The sequence below is a fragment of the Erythrolamprus reginae genome, chromosome 3 (assembly GCF_031021105.1).
Source record: "Erythrolamprus reginae isolate rEryReg1 chromosome 3, rEryReg1.hap1, whole genome shotgun sequence".
NCBI lineage: Eukaryota > Metazoa > Chordata > Lepidosauria > Squamata > Dipsadidae > Erythrolamprus > Erythrolamprus reginae.
In genome coordinates this window covers 188,884,063-188,904,471 of record NC_091952.1, presented here as the reverse complement: position 1 = coordinate 188,904,471, position 20,409 = coordinate 188,884,063, and the positions used below count along the sequence as shown (strand labels likewise).

Below are 20,409 nucleotides of genomic sequence, written 5' to 3'. Positions count from 1 at the left end.
TAACTTGAAATTATTTCATAATTGCTTAATTTTGTCTAAACCCATCAATCAGTTACTCTGAGGTAGATCTACAACCATGAAGTACTTGAAGCTGAAAAGCTTTGGATTTAGCCAGTTTATTAACCTTGAGGTCAATGCTGTTAAATGGGCTAAATTGCAAAGACTTGTATTATGCAGAGCTTTTGATGTTAGAATAGTCTTAACTGTTTTGCAGATATATTTACATATGTGCATATATATTACTATTCTGTCCTCTCCTAGAAGGATTTTCTTAATGCGGTTCTCTTTTATTCAGAGCAACAGAAAATAGCTATAATCCTGGGATTTTCAGAAAAGCTATATATTTTTATGGCCTTTAAAGTGGCTTCCAGCCTAAACGTTAATTGATAATAGGGTATATTAGTGATTTCTCTACATTCCATAGCAAAGGGGTGTTGATAAATATTGTATGGTGATAAATAATCACAGTATATACTGTAGTTTGGTATACTATATGTATTATATTAAAAGTTCTCCCTCACCAAAGATAGTAAGTTGATTTCAGCAGGACATAATGCTTTCCCCATGCAATTGCAATTTCTGCATTAACTATTTATCAGTGAGAATTAAGACTGTTGAAAATTGAATGCTCCTATTTGTAAGTGCCTTAGGAGTCTGAGTGAGCTTCAGCTGGATTGCAAAGAGTATGTAACAAAATCATTCGTAAGTAGAGGCTTAGTTATAATACTGAAGTAATCTAATTATATCGAGCACAGTTCAAAACAAATGGAATCTGCAACCTACTGAAGTCCATCTTAAATGTGTCAATTTTAGTGGCTATGTGTACTCCTGTGCCCATTTTTTAATATTCCCAGATTTATAATTGTGGAAAATATGATTAATATAAATAACTGCAACTGACTAAGAAACGATAATGGATTTAATATATTTTAATCAGACAATTTGATTTCGCCAACATCATTATTTAACTATCATGCTTTGGCTTTTCTGACAAAGGGCTGACTTATTTATAATATATCATCTTTTTACTGGTAACAGTTATAATACTGCTATATTGGTAACAATACAATATATAGTGCTTCATATTGGCTTACAATGCAGACATTTTAATGTTGCTTAAACACGACAGTAGATCTTTGGGGAGATACTGGTATCCAGAAGGCATGTCATATATACAAAGATTTTTAACATGATGTAATAATAGAAAAATAAAACAGGTATCTTCAGTCTCCAGTTAATTTTGTTCTAGAACTATAATTTGTAGAATATTCCTCCTGTGAAAATTTAGAGAATCAGGGCCTTAGTTTTACTGTACATTGTAATATAGAAGGTACTATAACCATATTTTTGGTATTTAAAATAAGCATAAATCTAAATATGTTCTATATGATTCCTTATCACAGATGCATATCAAGCTTTTTAAAAAATCTAATGAAACACAGGGATGGAGGAAAAATATTTACTAGGAAATGTTTCATCACAGTATTAAATTATTAGTTGACCTCTTTGATGCTATCAGATGCTAGCAATTTAATGCAAATCAATGTTTTATCTATAATATTGTAGTAGTTGGCTTCATGCAAGGCAGGGATTTGTGTAAGGCAAAATACTAAAATCCAGTCTGAATACATTCTTAAAAAATCTAATCTTATTTTACTACATTTTCTTTTTGGGGGGCTTAAAATCAATGACCTTAAACACTGGATGTTATTTTTGTTAACATTACTGATATTAACATTGAAAAATCTGTAAACTGTTATGCTTTCCATTGGCAAATATATATATATCAGTGATACTGAAGTAAATTTTGGTGATTTTTATCATGACAAATTGAATTATAATATTAGATAGTCTGTGTGTTTTCTTCTTAATATTTCTGCATTGATATAGCAATGTTGTACAGTACACTTAGCTGGCAGGAGAAGTGTTTCGCAAACATGGATAAAAATGCCGCCTAACGATTTAATCCTTTATACTTTATAATGTCTGTAGAAAAAGTCAAGTAACCCAAATAATGTTTTTTTTTAAATGGAAAGAGATTAAAAACACAGAAAGTCAGTCTCAAGGCTTGACTTGTTTTTCCCTTTTGTCAGTGAGCATCAGATTTATTTTGTATTTCTGGCTGCATTTTGAACAATGGAGAAGAAAATATTTTCATTAAGAAAAAATGGTTTATCTTGAAACTAATAATAGTTCAAAAAATGCAGTTAATTACAGAAGAATAGGATAATATCTTACAAGGCTGACTGAGAAATGAACAATCTGTTCGTGTAGTGTTTTTTCTTTATAGATTCAAAAAAAAGCAGTCTATGAAAATATCTGTAGACATAATATTGCTTAGGAAATCAGTGATACAAATTCTTTCTCTTTACATTGCTTGTATTATAGATGATTTTAAAAAAATTCTTAACAAAGCAGAAATACCTATTCTTGTTTAGAAAATATAGTTTTATATACGTTAGATCAGAATTAAGTTTCACATTCTCTAGAATTGTAATCTTTTTGTTATTGTGAAGTTTACACTCCATGTTGTTGAAAAGACTCAAATATGCTTACCTCATATGCTGTTGCAATTTTAGACTCATATATACAGTGGTACCTCTACTTACGAACTTAATTTGTTCCATGACCAGGTTCTTAAGTAGAAACGTTTGTAAGTAGAAGCAATTTCCCCCATAGGAATCAATGTAAAAGCAAATAATACGTGCAAACCCTAGCTGCCCCATCTCCACTCACCGCTTCTCACTGCCCCTGTCTCCACTCCATTCACCTCAGCTTGTGGGGAGTTCTCCTTTGCCTCCCCCCCCCCCCGATTCTCTTCGTGCTTGTCAGCGCAGCTGGGGTGCCCCTCCCCCAGACTTCCAGCAAGCACGAAATGAAGAGAATCCTAGCGGGGGGGGGAACAAGGGGTAATCTAACAGCCGGCTGGCAAGCACGAAAGGAAGAGAATCCCAGTGGGGGAAAGCAAAGGAGTATCTCAGCAGCCAGCCCAAGCATGAAATGAAGAGAATCACAGCGGGGGGAAGCAAAGGGGTATCCCAATAGTCGACTGGCAAGCACGAAAAGGGAAGCAAAGGAGTATTCCAGTGGCCAGCCCAAGCACGAAATGAAGAGAATCACAGCGGGGGAAGCAAAGGGGTATCCCAGTGAGGCAATGACAGGCGTTTCAGCCAGCAACGGAAGTCTGGAGGTGTGGCATCCCAGCAGCGCCGGCTCGGGTTCGTAAGTAGAAAATGGTTCGTGAGTAGAGGCAAAAAAATCTGAAACATGTAGTTCGTATCTCGAAAAGTTCGTAAGTAGAGGCGTTCGTAAGTAGAGGTACCACTGTATATGTTCAGCATGATGTATTAAACACAAATATAAATATGTTTCTAAAACCTTGTAAAATGCATATTGCTATAATGTAGAGTTCTCCAAGACATCCTCCGGAGAGGCCAGGATGGATAGCTCTAGTCCTCCAGTTCTATGACTGAGTTGTAACATTTAGGATCTCCTCCCTGCCAATGGTCCAGTTCTTCAATTCAGAGCTCTGAAGGATGCTCTGGAGATTTCTCCTTAGCTAAATTTAGGTTAGGATTGTCAATGAAAAAAAAACCATTTTTTTTTGCCAAAAGGCAAAACTTAGCTTCTCTTTCATATCAGACAACTGTCAGATCAATCAGCTGTTTAGTAGTGCTCTCCTTGGCTGTGGATAGAATGAGGGTGGCTGCTCTCACCACTTAGATCATTGGAAGGTGGCTTCGGGCTAGCCAGATTGCACTTTTGGTCTTAGTTTCCAGTGTCTGTGGTCCGGCCATGGTCCCTTGTCTCTCAGCCCAAGCGGATTGCAGCTTTGAGGTCACAGTCTACCATTTTGAAGGCATTTTTTGATTAAGAGGGAAAAAGGAGGCCATTTTGAATTTCAAGCCTCTGAGGCTTGTGAGCTTGCTCTTACTGGTTGAGGACTCTTTCCTGCCCGAGAAGGAGATTGGTGACCAGGTTCCCTTGGCTTCCCGCCCTAGGTTGTTGGCAGCTTTGAAAAAGTGGCCATCTTTTGTCATTTGTTTTTGTCGCCAAAATCATAGTTGGTCAGCTTACCTTGGTTTTTGCCCATGGGACTGCCTTAACTTGCTGACAGCATTGCTAACTGTATATTCAGAGAAAGGCGGCATACAAATCAAATAAACAAACAAACAAATAAATAAATAAAATATTTAAAGGCCCTGGTGCAAATTGCCATTGATTAATCAGTCAGTTTTTATACCCAAATAGAAATGTGTAGATATATACTCTAATATTAATACAAATATTAATATATTCAACAATGTTCCATTGTGTTTGTAATCATAACTTAATGTTTCTGGTTATAATTGGTTGATTTCTATCAATTTTATGTCCTTTTGCTTTATTGTAGATTTTGGTTAACAAAAATTGTGAATTAAATAAACATAGACAAAGCTTTTGTCAATTTTGTAGGTTTTCCTTAGTTGAGGATTCCAATTCAGAGTAATGAATTAACGTCTGTGCTAATATATTATAGTATAACAATTTTGATCCTTTGCTCTATTGCAGTGTTTCCCAACCTTTTTTGAGCCGCGGCACATTACAGTGATCCCCCGCTCGTTGCGAGGGTTCCGTTCCAGGACCCCCCGCAACGAGCGGGTTTTCGCGAAGTAGCGCTGCGGAAGTAAAAACACCATCTGCGCATGTGCAGATGGTGTTTTTAACTTCCGCAGCGCTAGCGAGGAGCCGAAGATTGGGGGCGGCGCGGCTGTTTTAAAACGTCACTGCCGACATGGGGGGCTCGCTAGCACCCCCCCGAACCCCCAACCCGGGTTTGGGGGGGTGCTAGCAAGCCCCCCATGTCGGCGGCGACGTTTTAAAACACCCGCGCGGCTTTCCAATGAGTCTCCGATCGTTTTAAAGCAGGCGCGCCGTTCTTCGCTGACTCCTAAAGCGGGGAAGTTCGCCAGGAGTCTGCGGAGAACGGCGCAACTGTTTTAAAACGATCGGAGCTTTCCAATGAGTCCCGAAGACAAACGTCAAACTTCCGCGTTTGTCTTCGGGACTCATTGGAAAGCCGCGCGGGTGTTTTAAAACGTCCCCGCCGACATGGGGGGCTCGCTAGCACCCCCCCGAACCCCCAACCCTTCACTCATTCCTCTCTTACTCTCCCCTTTCATAAGTTTCCTTCCTTCCTTCCTCTGTTCCTGTCCCTTCCCCCTTTCTTTCTTTCTTTCTTTCTTTCTTTCTTGCTCTTTTTCTTTGTCTCTTTTACCTTCCCTTCCTCTATTTCTTCTTTTCTTTCTCCTTCCCACCTTCTTCCCTCCCTCCCTCCCTTCACTCATTCCTCTCTTACTCTCCCCTTTCATAAGTTTCCTTCCTTCCTTCCTCTGTTCCTGTCCCTTCCCCCTTTCTTTCTTTCTTTCTTTCTTTCTTACTTTCTTTCTTTCTTTCTTTCTTTCTTTCTTGCCTTCTTTCTTGCTCTTTTTCTTTCTCTCTTTTACCTTCCCTTCCTCTATTTCTTCTTTTCTTTCTCCTTCCCACCTTCTTCCCTCCCTCCCTCCCTTCACTCATTTCTCTCTTACTCTCCCCTTTCATAAGTTTCCTTCCTTCCTTCCTCTGTTCCTGTCCCTTCCCCCTTTCTTTCTTTCTTTCTTTCTTTCTTTCTTGCTCTTTTTCTTTGTCTCTTTTACCTTCCCTTCCTCTATTTCTTCTTTTCTTTCTCCTTCCCACCTTCTTCCCTCCCTCCCTCCCTTCACTCATTCCTCTCTTACTCTCCCCTTTCATAAGTTTCCTTCCTTCCTTCCTCTGTTCCTGTCCCTTCCCCCTTTCTTTCTTTCTTTCTTTCTTTCTTTCTTTCTTTCTTTCTTTCTTTCTTTCTTGCTTTCTTGCTTTCTTGCTCTTTTTCTTTCTCTCTTTTACCTTCCCTTCCTCTATTTCTTCTTTTCTTTCTCCTTCCCACCTTCTTCCCTCCCTCCCTCCCTTCACTCATTCCTCTCTTACTCTCCCCTTTCATAAGTTTCCTTCCTTCCTTCCTCTGTTCCTGTCCCTTCCCTCTTTCCTTCCTTCCCACCCTCCGTCCATTCATTCACCCATTCATCTCTTGATCGCTTAAAGCCGGTCCCTGCTGCAAAAAGGGTTGGGGACCTCTGTCCTACAGGATTGGGTGGCAGAGAAGTTGAACATATGTAAATTTAAAAGTTTAAGAAAGTTTACAAGTTAAGTGAAAGAAACTTCATTATTCATTTATATGTACATGTACATTTCTTCATTAAAAACATGTATTTTTGCATAATTTAGACTAACTTTGTGAGTTTTTTGAGGGCTGGAACCAATTAAAATTATTTACATTAATTCCTATGGGGAAAAGTCGTTCGAGATAAGAGCTGCTCGACTTAAGAGCCCAGGTCCGGAACGAATTAAACTCTTATCTCGAGGTACCACTGTATTCATATTTTCAAAATCCTGGGGAACACTGAACGGGGGGGCGGGGGGGGGGGGCGGCTAAAGAAAAGTTTAGACAAAAAAAATTCTCTTCCTCCATTTCGCTCTATTTCTCCCTCCCTCTTTCTCTCCCTTCCTTCCCTTCTTTCTCTCCATCCCTCTTTCTTTCTTTCTTCCTCTCTTTTTTGCTCTCTTTCTCTCTCCCTCCTTCCCTCCCTCTATGTCTTTCTCTCTCCCTTGCTCTCTCTGCCTCTCTTGCTATCTCTCTTTCATTCTCTCTCTTTCTCTGTCTCTCTTGCTATCTCTTTCTCTCTCTCTGTCTCTCTTTCTCTCTCTCTTGCTATCTCTTTCTTTCTCTCTGTCTCTCTTGCTATCTCTTTATCTCTCTCTGTCTCTCTTGCTATCTCTTTCTCTCTGTCTCTCTTGCTATATCTCTTTCTCTCTCTCTCTTGCTATCTCTCTCTCTCTTTCTTTCTCTCTCTCTCTTTCTACCACGCCGACAACAGCGGCATCAGGCAGTAGCCAAGGGTGGCGGCAGAGAGGCTGACTGCGAGCGGGAGTCCTGACAGCGGCAGCTGGACGTGCTGCTGGATGCCGTATATGTTGGCGCTGCACTGGGCATGGGCGTGGGGCTGGCACCTCCGGCCCAGCCAGCGAGCCAGTGCCAGCCCCGCAGCGCCAGCATGTAGGTCTCCAGCAGCATGTCCAACCGCCACCGTCGGTGCCTCCACCCTGGAGCTCCCTCTCGCCACCGCCATCTCCCCGCGACTGCCTGGGGCCGCTGCAGCCGGCACCCTCCGCTCCCACCGCCAGTGCCCTCCCGCCCCAAAGGACGCTTGCCGCCGACGTTAGGGAAGCTCCAGCTGGGCGGGGCGCTGCCGGTGCCTCCGATCTGGAGCTCCCACTCGCAGCTGTCCCCGGCTACTGCCCGATGCTGCTGTTTTCGGTGCTCTCCTGCTGGGCCCCAAAGAAGGAAGGCAGGAAAAAGGAGGCACGAAGAATGAAGCTCTCCTTTTTCCCGCCTTCCTTCTTTGGGGCCCAGCAGGAGAGCGCCGAAAACAGCGGCATCGGGCAGTAGCTGGGGGACAACTGCGAGTGGGAGCTCCAGGTCGGAGGCACCGGCACCGGCAGCACCCCGCCCAGCTGGAGCTTCCCTAGGAGCTTCGCGGCACACTTGACCATGTCTCGCGGCACACTAGTGTGCCGCGGCACACCGGTTGAGAAACGCTGCTCTATTGTATAAGGTAGCACAGTATAAGGCAGAAGGTTACCTTCTCTCTCTTAGGCAAATAGTTGTGACCTCTATGTTGAAACAGAAGCTGTTGGGGAAAATACATTTTTAGCAATGTGTAGGAGAAATTCACTTTGTTTTAATACAGAGTTCTGTATGAAATATTTATTAAGAAATATGTGAATTTGATCTAATAGAAAAATGAAGCAAACAAAGACAATCCTCTCATATTTTAAATAAAGATCCATGATTTGGAAGCAAGGGGACAAGTTCTCCTTTGTCTTTCTCAATCAAAAATGATCAAGTATAGGAATCATAACATCTACAGAATGAGATAATGTAGAATGAGATGAAAGATAGAATAGAATAGAGACTCACAATAATTTTTAATGAACTATAACCATAAAACTGGATTTATAGATCCTTTTTTATAGATTTTTGTTAGAATGTAGTATATTAACAGATGGCAGTCTCAAGTCTACAAAAGCATTCCAGTTGGGAATTTTGCTAGATCTTTATCTTTTTAGCTCTGGTATTATTTAATGTTATATTATTTGAAAAACTTTTCCATTATTACTAGAAATCACATTAAATTGTCCTTTTAATAATATAAAATGAGATTTGGGGAAAGGGGGAATTCAGTGGAGTGAAAAATAAGTACTGCAGAATACTGGTAAATGAAAGGGGAGAAAGGGGCCTCTTATTTTTGGCAGGCAGATTTCAGAAATGTTGAATGCTACTGAGAAATGGGTCAGATGGGAATATCATGAATTTTAGCATACGCTTCTAAGAAATAAATTTATTTTAAAAGATTTAACAATAAAATTATATACACACAGAGATGTACACCCCTATTTAGTAGAACATCCTCTAGAGTTAAGTGGAATTCACTTTAAAGTGAGTTTGTATCAGTGTGTAGCCACTGAATTATATACTGTTGATAATCTCTTTAAAGTAAAAACAATGAACAATTAATATATATATTTATATATATATAAAACACCCAATTATAAAAGTAAGATTGTTTGGTTTGGCAGCTACGCCTGCTGATGTTTTTCTTCTTCATCCATCCATTCTGGTCAATTTATATATCTGTTATTTAATCTTCCCATGGTAATAATTTGTATTCTGAATCTAAACTTAGTACAGTACTTAGGTGTATATAAGATGTTTTTTTTGAAGTGGGCCCCTAGAATAAATGTATTTTGATATAGTGACCATCTGCTCATGAATATCACATTTGTTAGTTAAAAAGAATAGTTTGATTCCAATAAATACATAATTTTGGTTAGATTGTATCATTTCACCAGGTGGCAACACAATAGCAAAGTTTGATAATCAACTTGGATATGTCATTGCTTGCTTTATGCTTGTCACTTTTAAATATTTATCTCTTATTTTTAACTGCAGACCACACTTGTTAAAATTGTTGCATGACATCTGCGTCATAGATTGGTAGGAGGCTCAATGCCACAGGCCAACCTTAGTAGGAGGCAAAATTCTGAAACAACCTGTCATGTTTAGTTTCACCACTTCTATTTAATTATAACTTATTAATAGAATAATGCACACTATTTAAAATCAAGCAGTGGTGCATCTGGTAGTGTTTAGACCTTGGACCCAGTGGTCTTAACTGGGCCATTCTTTACTTTATCTTACTACAATTCCACCCTTATTACTACTTTTGTTCCATTTTTTCCAGGAACAAAATCATTTTTCCAGCACTTAACAGCATTGAAAAATATTTTCTCTGTGTAGAGTTTTAATCACTTAAACCATAGGATCAGGTTTTATAGGAATGGACTGCAATTTGTTATACTAAGGCTTTTTTTTTCTTAATGAAATGAGTAATGTATTTTGAAAAGTAAGAAACAAGTATAATAGCTGTTGCAATATATATACACTTCATTGTCTACTTTCTGACTATTATATAAAGCATTTTTAAAAATGAGGCAAGAACAGAAGGGTAGGAAGTGGTATAGTCTTGGTGTGTCTGACCTACCTCTGGCGTGTCTGACCCTGGACCTCTTTGATATTGCCGCTTAGTTACATTCCTGAGGGGTCATTTCATTGTTGATCTAGGTGACAATTATAATAATCTTAGCCCTGAATATCTTTCCAAAGTTGCACTGCAGGAATTATAAAGGGACTTTAATAAATTTATAATTATTTATATTAGCCAGGACTAAAGCCTAATATTTATTACAGTACCATCTCTCCTTCTATAACATATTACTGACCAAATAAGTATGATATATAATTTCTCAGAAGTCTTGACTAAATAAAGAACAATTCAATTTTAAAAAAAAACTGTTATTATTTTATTAATTATTGGTGTGTTTGGATTTGTATGTTGCCCTTCTTCGTAGACTCAGGGCAGTTTACAAAAATAGAAATATAATACAAGATATAAGAGAACCCCAAATATAAAACTAGTTCTAAACCCCCAAAATTATTTAAAACCAGACATTCATTCATTCAATCAATCACAGTCCTACATTCATATCATCGGCCAGAGCAAGATGTTAGTGCTCAACGGCCCCAGGCCTGCTGGCAAAGGTAAGTTTTTAGGACTTTATGAAAAGGAGTTGATTCCAGAGGGCCGGGGCTCCCACAGAGAAGGCTTTTCCCCTAGGTCCCGCCAGTCAGCATTGCTTAGCCGACGGGACCTGGAGAAGGACAATTCTGTGAGACCTGATTTGGCCACTGGGATATGTGAGGCACAAGACGGTTCTGTAAGTAACCTGGTCTTAAGCCATGTAGGTCATTACAAGTCATAACCAACACTTAAAATTGCCTCCGGAGACCAGTTGGCAACCAGTGCAGCTCACGGAGTGATGGTGAGATGTTTCTCTAATGTGAGCTGTGGATCAAGGAGGACGCCCATGTTGCGGACCCTCTCTGAGGGGGTCAGTAATTCCCCCCCCCCAGGGTAATGGCTGGACAGATGGAATTGTCCTTGGGAGGCAAAACCCACAGCCACTCCGTCTTGTCTGGGTTGAGTTTGAGTCTGTTGACACTCATCCAGACCCTAACAGCCTCCAGGCACCGGCACATCACTTCCACTGCTTTGCTGACTGGACAAGGGGTGGAGATGTACAGTTGGGTATCATCAGCATATTGATGATACCGCACCCCATGCCCCTGGATGATCTCGCCCAGCGGTTTCATGTAGATATTAAACAGCAGGGGGGAGAGGACATACCCCTGAGGTACCCCACAAGGGAGAAACCTAGAGGTTGACCTCTGACCCCCCACTAACACCAACTGCGACCGACCAGAGAGGTAGGAGGAGAACCACTGAAGAACAGTGCCTCCCACTCCCAACCCCTCCAACTGGCACAGAAGGATACCATGGTCGATGGTATCGAAAGCCGCTGAGAGGTCAAGAAGCACCAGGACAGAGGATAAACCCCTGTCCCGGGCCCGCCAGAGATCATCCATCAACGCGACCAAAGCAGTTTCCGTGCTGTAGCTGGGCCTGAATCCTGACTATTGAGGTCCTAGATAATCAGCTTCTTCCAAGGACCGCTGGAGCGTCACCACCTTCTCGACAACCTTCCCCATAAAGGGAAGGTTGGAGACTGGACGATAGTTGTTGAGAATGGCCGGGTCCATGGAAGGCTTTTTGAGGAAGGGGCGTACAAGTGCCTCCTTGTAGGGAGCCGGAAAGGACCTCCTCCCCAAAGAAGCGTTGACAATCTCCTGGACCCAGCTCCGTGTCACCTCCCTGCTGGCCGAGACCAGCCAGGGGGGACACGGATCCAGTAAGCAGGTGGCGGAACTCACAGCTCCAATGGCCTTGTCCACTACATCAGGTGTCAGCAGATCAAACTCTTCCCAGACAGATGGACAAGTATGGGCCCCAGTCACCTCAACTGACTCATTGTCAGTCGACTCTGTTATCCAATTGGAGTCGAGGTCCGCCTGGATCTGAGCGACTTTATCAGCGAAAAATGTGTTAAAGTCCTCGGGACTACTCTGCAAGGGGTCCCCAACTCCCCCCTGGTTAAGAAGGGAGCGGGTCACCCTAAACAGAGAGGCCGGGCGAGATTCCGCTGATGCAATCAAGGTGGCATGATATGGACTTACTCTTCCTCCATCGCTTCTCTAGATGTCTCTTCTGGTGTTTCAAAGCTTTATGGGTCCATCAGGCATCTGTGACGGAACCACCTAGTCGGTTCTGCCTCCCTGCAGGGAAGGATTGGAGCCAGGAAGTCAAGCCGCAATAGAAAATGGTCTGACCATGACAAAGGCAACATTTCTAAGCTCCTTAGTCTCAGACCATTACTCAATTGCTCAGAGAGGAATACCATGTCGGGTGCGTGCCCCCCCCTCATGAGTCGAACCCTGTACTACTTGAGTCAGGTCCATGGCTGTCATGGTGGCCATGAACTCCTGTGCTAGCCCAGAGGTTTCACTGAGCGACGGTAGGTTAAAGTCCCCCAATACAATAAGTCTGGGAACCCCCCGCCAGCCCGGCTACCTCCTCGAGCAGCACAGGCAGGACTGTTGACACGTAGCTGGGAGGCAGGTATGTGAGCAACCTGAAACCCTAAGTCCACCTTCACCAGGAGGGACTCGCAACCCGCAATCTCTGGAGCAATGAGTCTACGCAGGCAAAGGCTGATGCCATACCCGAAACCTGGCTGGGCAAATTTCAGAGAGAGGAACTCCTCCCTCTGGGCCCAGCCAGGTTTCAGTCACTGTCTCTATCCTACTCCTGACAGAGATCACCCAAGAGTGTGACCAATGCTGTTCTGTCCTATACTCTGACCTGAATCCAGTCTGAAAGGGATTTAGAGAATCAATTTTCTCCCAATAATACTTTATCAATTTTTAGAATGACATCAAATTTGAAAAAATTGAGGATTTAAGCCTTTTCCATTGTTTATTGCAATTTCTGCTATAATAGTTAGCTGTTACTAAATAATTATAATATCGTTCATTGGAGTATTAATACTAATTAGTATTCTTATGTTACCGTTTTAATGGAACACAGTATTTGTCCAATGGAATTATTCTGTAATGTTGCTATATGGATGAAGGGACGATTAATGGATGGAATTTTATGCTCTTTGCATGTAACTTTGGAATCTAAATTCCTGGATACATATTATAATAGAAATGTCAGTAAAAATAATATTTAACTGTACAGTATTTCTACAGCTGGCTGAAGCATAGATATCAGAGGGTTGTTGTTAACAGTGTGTATTCTGAGCAGATCCTGATTACAAGTGGTGTGCCACAAGGGTCTGTTCTGGGTACTATTATTTTTAATATGTTTGTGAGTGACGTAGGGGAAGAGTAAGAAACATAGAAACATAGAAGACTGATGGCAGAAAAAGACCTCATGGTCCATCTAGTCTGCCCTTATACTATTTCCTGCATTTTATCTTAGAATGGATATATATTTATCCCAGGCATGTTTAAATTCAGTTACTGAATTTCAGTTAGTAGGGAAAGTTTGTCTATTTGCTGATGACTCTAAAGTGTGCAATAGGGTTGATATTCCTGGAGGTGTCTGTAATATGGCAAATGATTTAGCTTTACTAGATAAGTGGTCAAAGCAATGGAAAATGCAGTTTAATGTTTCCAAATGTAAAATAATGCACTTGGGGAAAAGGAATCCTCAATCTGAGTATTGTATTGACAGTTCTGTATTAGCAAAAACTTCAGAAGAGAAAGATTTAGAGGTAGTGATTTCTGACAGTCTCAAAATGGGTGAACAGTGTGGTCAAGCAGTAGGGAAAACAAGTAGAATGCTTGGCTGCATAGCTAGAGGTATAACAAGCAGGAAGAGGGAGATTGTGTTCCCGCTGTATAGAGAGCAAGTGAGACCACATTTGGAATACTGTGTTCAGTTCTGGAGACCTCACCTACAAAAAAGATATTGATAAAATTGAACAGGTCCCAAGACGGGTTACAAAATTGGTGGAAGGTCTTAAGCATATCAGGAAAGACTAAATGAACTCAATCTGTATAGTCTGGAGGACAGAAGAGAAAGAGGGGACATGATCGAAACATTTAAATATGTTAAAGGGTTAAATAAGGTTCAGGAGGGAAGTGTTTTTAATAGGAAAGTGAACACAAGAACAAGGGGTCATAATCTGAGGTTAGTTGGGGGAAAGATCAGAAGCAAGGTGAGAAAATATTATTTTACTGAAAGAGTAGTAGATGCTTGGAACAAACTTCCAGCAGACGTGGTTGGTAAATCCACAGTAACTGAATTTAAACATGCCTGAGATAAACATATATCAATCCTAAGATAAAATACAGGAAATAGTATAAGGGCAGACTAGATGGACCATGAGGTCTTTTTCTGCCATCAGTGTTCTGTTTTTATGTTTCTATGTTTCTACCCTTCGATAATGTGTTAATAAAATTTAATTGCCTAGTACCTATTGTTACTTCTATTCAAACACTTAGTTGTATGCCTTTTACCAGGTTGATCCTTTGTGTTGTATTTTATGGATAGGTTGTTTCATCCAAATGAATTGGGGTAAATTTTAAATAAAAAAATTGAATTTATTTTAGCTACAGGTTTAGATTAGCACCACTCAGAAGAAGAATTGGAAAATATGAAGGAAAAAATTGTATTGTATTAATAATAATAAATATATATATAATTCTTAATGATGACAATATTTAATAATTAGTATTTAATTTAAACTCTAATATGATTTTTTAAAGTTTTACTCTATTTTCATAGAACTTTGTAGTAATCCTGTGTTGCGTAAACTGGATTGCTGAACATAATGAAACCAAACTGTATAATTTTCTATTATTGTGAAAAAAATTACAATAACCCATCCATTTAGTAATATGATAAATGAATAAATAAACTAAAGCCATAATCCTCGGAATATTTACTCCTTGTTGGATTACTTTGTTGGGTACGCCAGCAAAATTGTAATGTAATTATATCATAATAAATAACTGAAGAATGTATTTTAGTTTCAGTCAGACTTGGTGATTTTGTAGATAAAACATAAATTCTACTGAGGTGTCATGCCAATATTTAGAGGTATAGTAGAGGGTGCCTTGATTTGGGAAGGTATATTATTCTTAAATAAAAGCTATGAATATGTTCTGTTCAATATGTCTCATTTTTATTTTAATAGTTACAGTGTGGAAAAGTGAATACAATCTTTAATTGTTCTTTTTTCTCTCTCTCTCTCTCTTTTCTTCTCTTTCTTTCAAGCTTATGTTCCTGAAGAAGAACTGAAAGCAGCAGAAATTGATGAAGAAAGTGGAGAGGATGATGGGCTATCTCTGGACATCCAAGAAACTGAGTACATATGCCAGGATGAAACAGAGATCAAAGAGGCCCAGAGTTACCAGAATTCTCCAGTCAGCACAGCAACAAATCAAGATGCAGGTTATGGTTCACCATTCAGTGAAAACAGTGATCAACTGGCCCATTTCAAAAGCTCTTCCTCTAAAGAAGAGAAAGAAGATAAGTGTTTGGACAATGCTTCCTACCCACAGGATAGCTTAGCACAGATAAAAGCCGTGTATGCGAATTTACTGTCAGAATCTTGTTGGTCTGGTTTAGCTTTAGATTTAAAAAAATCAAAGAGTAATGAAGACAGCCCGAAAGAAAGCACCACTAGCAGCACCACTAGTATCAGTACCCCAAATACAAGTGCCAGTACCAGTACCAACACTACTACCACTACAAGCATCAGTAGTACTAGTAACAGTAGCAGTGGCAGTTCAGGTTATGACTGGCATCAAGCGGCTTTGGCTAAAACACTGCAACAAACCTCATATGGACTTCTACCAGAACCCAGTCTGTTCAGTACAGTGCAACTTTACCGGCAAAACAATAAACTCTATGGTTCTGTGTTCACTGGTGCCAGTAAATTCCGGTGTAAAGACTGTAGTGCAGCGTATGATACACTGGTAGAGCTTACAGTGCACATGAATGAAACTGGACATTACCGAGATGACAACCAAGATAAAGAATATGAAAAAACCAGACGGTGGTCAAAGCCCAGAAAGCGATCACTTATGGAAATGGAAGGCAAAGAGGATGCCCAGAAAGTACTAAAATGCATGTACTGTGGCCATTCATTTGAATCTTTACAAGACTTAAGTGTCCATATGATAAAAACAAAGCATTACCAGAAAGTGCCTCTGAAGGAACCAGTACCAGCCATCACCAAACTGGTGCCTTCTACCAAAAAACGAGCACTTCAGGACTTAGCTTCACCTTGCTCACCTGAACCAACAGCAATCACTTCAGAGACTACACTTAGTGAAGCAGCAAAGGATCAGAAAACTGCCAATCCGTATGTAACTCCCAATAATCGCTATGGCTATCAAAATGGTGCTAGCTACACTTGGCAGTTTGAGGCCCGCAAAGCTCAGATACTAAAATGCATGGAATGTGGCAGTTCTCATGACACTTTGCAGCAGCTGACTGCTCACATGATGGTCACAGGACATTTTTTGAAAGTAACTAATTCAGCCTCTAAGAAAGGAAAACAGCTAGTACTGGACTCAGTAGTTGAAGAAAAGATACAATCCATACCTTTGCCACCTACCACTCATACAAGATTACCAGCTACAAATATTAAAAAGCAGCCAGATTCTCCTGCTGGATCTACAACTTCTGAAGAAAAGAAGGAGCCAGAAAAAGAACAGGTGATTATTACTGAAATGGACAAAAAAATTAAAGAAGAAATCGAGGATTCTTCAGAAAAAAATGAGCCAACAGCTGTATATCAGTACCTCCGAGAAGAGGATCTAGATGAAAGTCCAAAAGGTGGAATCGACATATTGAAATCTCTGGAGAACACAGTGACCACAGCTATAAGTAAAGCTCAAAATGGAGCACCTTCCTGGGGAGGCTACCCTAGCATTCATGCCGCCTATCAGCTTCCAGGAACCGTTAAATCCCTTCAGCCAACTGTGCAGAGTGTTCAGATTCAGCCATCGTATGCCAGCAGTGTAAAGTCATTGTCTTCTGAACACAATGCGCTGATCCATTCACCAGGCAATTTGACACCCCCTCCTCACAAAAGTAATGTCTCTGCCATGGAAGAGCTAGTAGAGAAGGTCACGGGAAAAATCCATATTAAAAAAGAAGAAAAGCCTTCAGAGAAAGAAAAATGTTCTCCAGCCAAGCAATTGTCCCCTGCTCCTAAGGAAAGCAAAGACTTTCCAAAATCAGAGGAAAGCAACAAGCAACAACAACTACATCAGCAGCCACTACAGCAAAAACAAAGTCCTGAAGTTGAGGTTCAGAAGGTCAAAAACGATGATCCGCATGCACTTAATGGTACTGAACAACCTAAAGCAAAAGTCACCAATGGCTGTAATAACTTGGGTATCATTACAGACCATTCACCGGAGCAATCATTCATTAACCCATTAAGTGCTTTGCAGTCCATCATGAATACCCACTTAGGCAAAGTCTCTAATCCAGTAAGTCCTTCTTTGGATCCTTTGGCCATGTTATATAAAATTAGTAACAGCATGTTGGACAAACCCATTTACCCCACAACTCCAGCCAAGCAAGCTGAGCCTATTGATCGGTACTATTACGAGAACAGTGATCAGCCTATTGATTTAACAAAGTCCAAAACCAAACCACTGATTTCCAGTGTGACTGATTCTGTCTCATCTCCTCTAAGAGAAAGTGCCCTAATGGATATTTCTGACATGGTAAAGAACCTCACAGGGCGCTTGACTCCCAAATCTTCTACTCCGTCTTCTGTGTCAGAAAAATCTGACGCAGATGGAAGTAGCTTTGAAGAAGCTTTGGATGAACTATCTCCAGTACACAAGAGGAAGGGTAGGCAGTCAAACTGGAACCCTCAGCATCTTCTCATCCTTCAAGCCCAGTTTGCTTCCAGTTTGAGGGAGACACCGGAAGGCAAATATATTATGTCGGACCTAGGCCCACAAGAACGGGTTCATATCTCAAAGTTTACTGGTCTTTCCATGACCACAATTAGCCACTGGCTGGCAAATGTGAAGTATCAGTTAAGGAGGACAGGTGGAACTAAGTTTTTAAAGAATTTGGATACAGGTCATCCTGTTTTCTTTTGCAATGATTGTGCCTCTCAATTCAGGACTGCTTCCACATATATAAGTCACTTGGAGACACATTTAGGGTTCAGTTTGAAGGACCTGTCCAAATTGCCACTTAATCAGATACAAGAACAGCAGAATGTTTCCAAGGTCCTCTCAAATAAGACTTTAGGCTCACTTGGAATTACCGAGGAGGACTTGGGCTCCACATTCCAGTGTAAGCTCTGTAATCGAACTTTTGCAAGCAAGCATGCAGTCAAACTGCACCTTAGTAAAACACATGGGAAGTCCCCCGAGGACCATCTGATCTATGTAACTGAGTTAGAAAAACATTAGCGTCCAGGTAAGCAACCAGGTATGCAAGTGACCACAGGAACATTGCACTAAACTTCATAGTACTGCACTAGGCCTGATCTGAGCCTTTGAAATCAGTCTTACTTTTGTTGCTGAACTGCCTATCTGGAGCTTGGTTTTTCTTACATACGTTTTGTAGTTATATTTATATGCTCTTTGTCTGATCTGTGCATGTTTTTAAAACCTTTTTTTCCCCCTTTCCTCCCCCCCCTCTTTTTCTGTGAATCAAAGTCTGACCTTTATTTTCAACATATGTCCTTGATGTTAAGCTATCTTTTGTAGACTATAGTGGGAGACACTATTGAGAGACATTAATTTAGCTGTAAAGGAAGACACAAAGAACAATAACAAAAAGACATTCTAAAATTACAAAGTTGCCATGACAATAAAGGTCACAGAACCCCATAGTGTCAGTTTTTAACCCTCTGAGGACTATAATAGTATTCTGTGCCTTTCCCAAAAGAAGGTGTGTGTGTGTGGTTTTTAAAAGGCATTTCATCCTAACATAACTGGGTCAAATTCACTTACAGTTAATAGGTTTTTTTCAAATGTCAACCCCTCCTCACAAAATACAGTCTGATTTGCAAAGAAAAGATGCATGCCATTCTTGAATAATTATAAAAAGTGATCAAATGCCCAAGGAGTTAGACATGACCCATGTTTTAAAAAATAAAACCACAAAACAATTTGCCACTATGCCCAAACCCTCTGAATGCCACTTGACTGGCATAAAAAGTATGCAAGTTATTTTTTAAAATGTAAAAATGTTATTTCTTTTTCCTGTAAGATATTGCAGTTTATAGTTATTTACAAATGTAAGCTTTGGTACAGGCTGATCTTTCTATAGTGTGCTGCATTGATACATGAAAATGAAACAAAACAACAACAAAAAATGGGGCAAGTGTTGGATTCTGATCCTTGTAAATTGCCAGCATCAGCTTAGGTTTAAAAAAAAAAGTACATGTTGCATATTGTACCATTTTAAATTGTTCAACTTCCTTTGTACTTTCTGGCTGTATGCTTTCTCTCTTAACTTTTTATATTGTCATTTTATATTCAATTTCTGTGTATATAATGTAAAAACACACTTTTTTGAATAAAATTGAGTTCCTTGCAGCTTGAGTTAAATAGAGAAATTTTACTGGCACCTGCATCTTCCCAGATGCATGTACTCAAAGGAGCTATCTGACAAAATAAATAAATAAAAATAAAGCAAACAATGCACTATGAATTATACATTTTGATGTTTTATCATTAATATTGTACAGTACCTTTTTGGTTCACGCAATGAAATCCACTGTTTTCTCAAATATAAAATAAACCCACATGCAGTTCTTGATTTGTGCATCTTGTGATGTCATCATTGATTTGCCTTTGAGATCTTCATTTCAGTAGTAACTAAATTTCAGCCTGAAGTATATTTGAAATGATTTCTGTACTCTAATATGCTCCATTCTGTTACCTACCCAATGGTGATATTCTAGTTGTTACTGCACTAATTTACAGATGCTGATGAATACATTGTGTATTTTTTTAATGCAGTGTAAGTGTTTCATGTGCTTTGAAAACATTACTTTTGCCCACTTGAGTGGTGTATAAGTTCCTGATAGCTACCCAATTGGACCTTACTCATTAAAAAGTATCTATTTGCTTCATCCTATTTTTGTGTAGCAGAGATTGGTAGCTTCTTCCGGACTGAAGCCACACTTGGTTTTTTAATGGAACGCTGCAAACTACATTTCAGACAGTAGGAGGCAGTCAGGACAAAGAGTACATTTATTGTATTTCATTTATAGTCAGATAATAGATGTCCCCATAAATAATATATTTATTAATAATATATGTTAGCCGCCCCGAGTCTCTGGAAAGGGGCGGCATACAAATCTAATAAATAAATAAATAAATTTCTTTTTATAGTGCATTAAAAAAATCGGTTTGATACATTTTTGAGGATTTTGGTGATCTTAGGATTTGTGTTTCTATTGAAGTTTATAGCTCCTCAGATGGAGGCTGAAAGTCATGAACTACATCTACAATTTCCTATGTTACTTCAGAAAATGTTGCATGATGATTATGACTACAAGTAGTCCTTGTAACTGATCTCTTAACAACCATTTGAATTTATGATGGATGTCCCCTGGGCCTACTTACAATATGATCCATTTTTAGAGTTACAAAGACTGCACATACACTCATACACCTATGACCACATGGTTGTATTTTGGACATCTCACTTTTATATCTGTTTTCTATATTCTGTTGTAATGTGACTTGTGTTTTGCGTTTTTTTAAAAAAATTGCCATTTTCTGGCATTTATTCCAATTTATTGCAAAAATTGCCCACTGGGAAGAAT

The 20,409-nt window shown here is 39.9% G+C and overlaps 1 protein-coding gene across 2 annotated transcripts in view; it reads left to right on the top strand.

Moving 5' to 3' along the window:
• Window positions 1-19,394, top strand: part of TSHZ1 (teashirt zinc finger homeobox 1) — a 102,678-nt gene extending 83,284 nt beyond the window's left edge. For both annotated transcript variants that reach the window (XM_070747442.1, XM_070747441.1), the window contains one exon: window positions 14,862-19,394. In XM_070747442.1, the coding sequence (XP_070603543.1) occupies window positions 14,862-18,037 (3,176 nt within the window). In that variant the 3' untranslated portion in view covers window positions 18,038-19,394. The remainder of the gene's footprint in view (window positions 1-14,861) is intronic.
• The last annotated feature ends 1,015 nt before the right edge of the window (window positions 19,395-20,409 follow it).